This window comes from Bactrocera neohumeralis, chromosome 2 (assembly GCF_024586455.1).
Source record: "Bactrocera neohumeralis isolate Rockhampton chromosome 2, APGP_CSIRO_Bneo_wtdbg2-racon-allhic-juicebox.fasta_v2, whole genome shotgun sequence".
Classification (NCBI taxonomy): Eukaryota; Metazoa; Arthropoda; class Insecta; order Diptera; family Tephritidae; genus Bactrocera; species Bactrocera neohumeralis.
The window spans coordinates 91878003-91884011 of NC_065919.1; the positions used below are offsets into that span (position 1 = coordinate 91878003).

General features: G+C 37.2%; 1 protein-coding gene across 3 annotated transcripts in view; it reads left to right on the top strand.

Annotated features, from left to right (window-relative positions):
- The window catches only part of LOC126752251 (dorsal-ventral patterning protein tolloid), a 28631-nt gene extending 24240 nt beyond the window's left edge, over positions 1 to 4391 (top strand). For all 3 annotated transcript variants that reach the window (XM_050462929.1, XM_050462939.1, XM_050462949.1), the window contains exons 7-14: positions 6 to 564; positions 1182 to 1380; positions 1636 to 1900; positions 2178 to 2383; positions 2549 to 3192; positions 3331 to 3511; positions 3612 to 3865; positions 3928 to 4391. In XM_050462929.1, coding sequence (XP_050318886.1) covers positions 6 to 564; positions 1182 to 1380; positions 1636 to 1900; positions 2178 to 2383; positions 2549 to 3192; positions 3331 to 3511; positions 3612 to 3865; positions 3928 to 4197 — 2578 coding nt within the window. In that variant the 3' untranslated portion in view covers positions 4198 to 4391. The remainder of the gene's footprint in view (positions 1 to 5; positions 565 to 1181; positions 1381 to 1635; positions 1901 to 2177; positions 2384 to 2548; positions 3193 to 3330; positions 3512 to 3611; positions 3866 to 3927) is intronic.
- The last annotated feature ends 1618 nt before the right edge of the window (positions 4392 to 6009 follow it).

Here is a 6009-nt window from a genome sequence, read left to right on the forward strand (position 1 = left end):
CACAGGTGCTGTTCATTTGTTGGTAAACGCGGCAATGGAGCACAAGCTATATCAATCGGTCGCAATTGCGACAAATTTGGCATTGTAGTGCACGAACTAGGCCATGTCGTTGGTTTTTGGCACGAGCACACACGGCCGGACCGCGAAAAGCACGTCGTCATTGAGCACAACAACATTATGAAGGGCCAAGACTATAACTTTAACAAACTGACCCCGGAGGAAGTTGACTCGCTGGGGCTACCGTACGACTACGACTCCATTATGCATTATGCGCGGAATACGTTCTCCAAAGGTACCTATCTGGATACGATACTTCCTATTGAAGTAAAGGGTAAGAAGCGTCCCGAAATCGGTCAACGTTTACGCTTAAGTGCCGGTGATATTGCACAAGCAAATTTACTATACAAGTGTCCCAAGTGTGGTCGAACATTTCAAGAAAATACCGGTATATTCGCCAGTCCATCATACTACACAGCTGGCGCATTAACGAACGAGACTGAGCTCTGTGAATGGCGTATCACAGCTACACATGGCGAACGTGTGGTATTGAAACTGGAGAACATGGTAGGTCCACTAACAATTATTACTTAACAAATGGGTTATTTAAAGCTCCCGATTCATTAACATATGTAGCTGCACGTAAATATTAAAAAAATCTGTTTTTATACTCTCCCAACCTGTTGTTACAGAGTATAATAGCTTTGTTCACCTAACGGTTGTTTGTTTACCTAAAATGAATCGATATGGATATAGTATATAAAAATGATCAATGATTTTGATCAGTTTCTCCATTTTTAAGGATACATTTCGTATATTTGATGACGAACATTGATTTTATATTCAATATACCCTGAACACGGTATATTAAGTTTGCCAGGAAGTTTGTAACTAATCCTTGTATGGAAAAACTTTTTTATTAGCGGCCACAAATTGACCGACCAAAATCAAGTTTTTGTGTGGAATCTTTTGTATTTGTGAATGGTGTTATAGTTTCGAACCGAAGTTAACTTTATTTCTTGTTTTTATAATAAACATTTTCAGAGATATCGAAATATTTCACTTCTATTCATGAAAACTGCGTCAGCACCTAAAGTTTCTAAATTTGCTTTAACTATCTAGACGATAGCCATTTAATGAAGTACTTTACTATAAAAGTGCCTTTAATTTTTCTGTCTTTTCAGAATATTTTTAAATCAAACGATTGTCAAACCGATTACTTGGAAGTACGTGATGGCTATTACATAAAATCTCCTCTGATTAAACGCTTCTGTGGTAAAGTAAATGGAGAGATTCTAAAAACAGAGTCGAGTCGTATGCTCCTGACATATGTTAATACGCATCGGATGGAGGGCTATCGCGGTTTCAAAGCTGAATTCGATGGTAAGTATCCAGAGACTTAAAGTGATATTACTTATCACTTATCCATAAGAAATATAGGTTAAAAATAAGTTCTCACACAGTCAAATAAATGTACGGCCACGCGGTTTAATTAACTGATTTGATTACACTATGACATGTAACATTTTTGTTGTGAGTTCATTTACCGTTCTCTATAAAAAACCACCAAGGGCCATTAACACCTCACATGTATGCCTCTCTCAATATGGTTATGCTTTCATATTCTTGCACTTACAGTAATCTGTGGTGGTGAAATGTCTGTTGACGATTCCGAGGGACGCCTAGAATCGCCCAATTATCCATTGGATTACCTGCCAAGCAAAGAATGTGTGTGGAAAATCACCGTTCCGAGAGGTTATCAAGTGGCACTCAAATTCCAATCGTTCGAAGTGGAGAATCATGACAGTTGTGTATACGATTACGTCGAGGTGCGAGACGGTGCAACGGAGGACGCTCAGCTGATTGGAGTCTTTTGCGGCTACAAACCTCCACCAAATATGAAGTAAGTATACTATACAAGAATGGAGGTAAGTGCATATATGTCTATGAACGTAAAGACGCATCAAAATAACAGAGATTTAAGCGGAACACTTTGGCTAAAAAAAATTCTGCTGCAGTTCGAATCGTTTCGCTAACCTTTACTTAGCGGTCCGTGAATGTAGGACGTACGTATAAATTGTATTTCTGACCGAAATTGAAAGTGAAACTGAAACTGAAAGTTTTTTACTCAACATTATTCTCTATCATCTTGTTTCTTTTTGTTTCTTGTCGCTTTGTAGGTCTAGCGGCAATGCTATGTATGTGAAGTTCCTATCAGATTCATCCGTACAAAAAGCCGGCTTCTCAGCTATTTTCATGAAGGAGGTGGATGAATGCGAGACCCAGAATCATGGCTGCGAACATGACTGCATTAATACCCTAGGCGGTTACGAGTGTAGCTGTCATATTGGCTATGAGCTACACAGTGATAAGAAACATTGTGAAGGTACTACCCATCCACTATATGCATGTATATTCACGTATATACAATAAATATACACAATACACACGAACATATGCAAATACGGTGCTTTTGAGCTATTGCCATGATGACTAGCACCTTTCTTAATTATTAATACTTCATTCACTAATAGTATTGCATTAATTGTAGATGCATGCGGTGGTGTGATCGAATATCCGAATGGCACAATCAGTTCACCATCGTTTCCAGACACATACCCGGTGTTGAAGGAATGCATTTGGGAAATAATAGCTCCACCGAAACACAAGATATCATTGAACTTCACACATTTCGATCTCGAGGGCAATACTCAACAGCAAACTGATTGTGGATATGACTCGGTGACCGTGTATTCAAAACTGAGCGAGAATCGATTGAAGCGCATAGGTACATATTGTGGCACCGCCATCCCACCCACCGCCACATCCGAGGGCAATGCGCTGCGTATTGAATTCCATTCGGATAAGACTATACAAGGCACCGGATTCGCTGCGGTGTTTTTCACTGATATCGACGAATGTTCTACCAACAATGGCGGCTGTCAGCATGAATGCCGCAATACTATCGGCTCGTACATGTGCTTCTGTCACAATGGCTATTCGCTGCATGAGAATGGACACGACTGCAAGGAGGGTGAATGCAAGCACGAAATATCCGCTCCTTTTGGCACTATTTACAGTCCGAATTTCCCGGACCTCTACCCGCCGAATGCTGATTGCGTATGGCACTTTTCAACGACGCCAGGCCATCGCATCAAGTTAATATTCAATGAATTTAATGTGGAATCCCATCAGGTGAGCGAAGAGTTTGTTTTTCAACAGCATAATTACTTGAACAAACAAAAATGCCTATGGGGACTTCCTCATTGTGCATTTGAACGTTGTATGTGAATGGAGTATTATAGTAAGAAATTCTTTACCAAACATCCACAGGAATGCGCGTACGACAATGTCGCAGTGTACGATGGTGAATCAGAGAGCAGTTCTCTGTTGGGCCACTTTTGTGGCGACAAAATACCTTATCCAATCTCGTCTACAACAAATCAGCTGTATATGGTATTCAAAACGGATAAAAATAAACAAATGGCTGGATTTACGGCAATACACTCAACATGTGAGTCTTAACCAAAGAGAGATTCGAAAAATTGAGTATATCAGTAATTTTTTTTAATTCATCTTCAATTTCTACCGCTTACTACAATGGCATGGTGTAGCTTGTGGCGGTTATTTGCGTGCCACAAATCAAATACAGCAATTCTACTCGCATGCTCTCTTCGGCAACCGCAATTACAACGAGAATATGGATTGCGAGTGGACGATTCAAGCGCCGGCCAGCAGCAATGTACAGTTACTATTCCTTACATTCGATATTGAGGCCAGCGAAAACTGCACTTACGATTATGTGCAGGTGTATTCGGGTATGGAGGACACCAGCGGCCCTATGTACGGACAATATTGTGGCAATACGGTGTGTTAATTTTTATTTAGGCTTCTCTATATAACATTCCATATGACAAATGTATTTTTCAGCTTCCACAAGACATTATTTCACTGACGGATTCGCTACTGGTACGCTTTAAAACAGATGACACAGTCACAATGAAGGGCTTCTCCGCGTCCTATGTAGCCGTTGATCCATTCGAGAATAGTGAAGAGGATTTCAATTCGTACAGCGCAGAACGTGCCACTCCTTTCCCGGGTTCACTGAAGAGTATCTACGAAGATTCGGATGAGTATGGTGACTTCAGCGAGAATCAATTAATTGCACGCCCTCGGGGTCGATATTACAATAATTTCTAAAACGCGGCCGTTCCGGCCAGTCGGTGGCATCCTCCCATATTCTATGTAACTCCTTGAGTTTGGCCAAAACAAATAAGGGGTGTACTGAAGAATAAGAGAAATAAATTGAAACTGGGTAGGATAAAAGGTAGACGCAATAAAACTATTATGTGGAAACCTGCATGATTGAAAATAATGACAATAGCGAAAAATACTCGTATCAAAAAAAATTTAGACTTTTCATCTTCTAAAGCATATCACAGGCAAATCTCATCATCAAGTAAAAAATAGTACGAATAAAGGAGCCAAAAATAATAATATTTTTAGACTTTAGGCAAAAATAAACATTAGGGTGTGCAATTTTCTTAATTAAATTTAAATCAAAAATTTAGAATTAGTGAAACTGATAGTATATTAAAAACATTAAACAATCTAAATTGTGGATTTTCAAAAGAAAATTACAATTGAATTGAACACGTTTGAAATATTTCAAAATTATAAGTGAATTTAAAAGGTGGGAATTGTAGACGGATGTAATTACGTTGCAAAGACTCGCATCGTAACTTTACTTTAAGTATAAACATATTTTTAATAAGTATTTAGAACGCCCGAATATATAGAATGTATTTATGAAAAAAGTATATTTTAGAAATATAAAGTATATCTACAAATTGTCGGCAACTTTTACAAAAATACATGGTATTGTCATATTAACGAGTTATGTAGGATTATCTAAGATAATTGCATTTATAAATAGCGTACAATCGATCCTAAATTATATATATATTTTCCTTGTTCTTTGTAGATGTTATCGTTATATTACATAACCAATCATATCTACTTTATATCGTTCATGTAATGAAATATAATATTTATACAAACAAATACAATTATATCGAAATATTATGTATACATATACATATATGTAGGCATAAAACCTCTTCCGAAAACTTATTTGTGTTAAATAGAATAAATTGCAATCCAATTGATTGCCAAATAAATTCATAGAAACCAGAACAAAACGAATTTTATTTTTAAATTTAAAGATTTGCCATTTTCTAAATAAGGCGGGGTTTGGTGAATATAATGAGTAGGAATAAAAATTTTCAACACGCTCACTCGTCAAAAGGTTTGTAGCTTAATATGGGATTTACTTATGGTTCCCTATCATTTCGATTAAAGTTATTTTAACCGCCTCAGAATCTCATGTAGTACTTTTCCAGATTACGAGGACAGATTTCTATTCGTCTCATCATCCTGACAACACCAATATATCAAACCCTATATCTTTCACAATTAGTTTCAGGCTGTACAAAAAATCCTTAGATGTTGGGAAATTATAAAAATGTACTTCGTTATTAGACGGAAATTTCAACAAAAAAGACTTCGTCCAAACCAATCGATGTGTACGGGTACGGGCATAGACAAATGCATTCATTTTCGGTGATGAATCGCAAAAGGCTTAGCACAATATTGCCTCCAAAGTTAATTGAAATTTTGCAGACGTTTTTTTTCCCAGCAGCTTATTGCTTATTTATCGGAACCGCCGACATCGGACCACTACAGATCTGTTTATACCTTTTTATGTTATAAGCTCTATATTATATCTTCGGTGCAGTCGAATTTAAGGTTTTTTTTGTTGGTTCTAAACGTGTTAATTTTTTTGTTGTGAATTCATACGTTATATACCATCATATACATACATATGTATGATTGTTTCAAATCCAAATTTTAACGATATACATAATTATGATATTGCTGGTATTTGCACCTTTGATAATAATTGAGCGTAAAAAAGCTTGAGCTTTGTAATTGTGTATGTTATGAGTACTG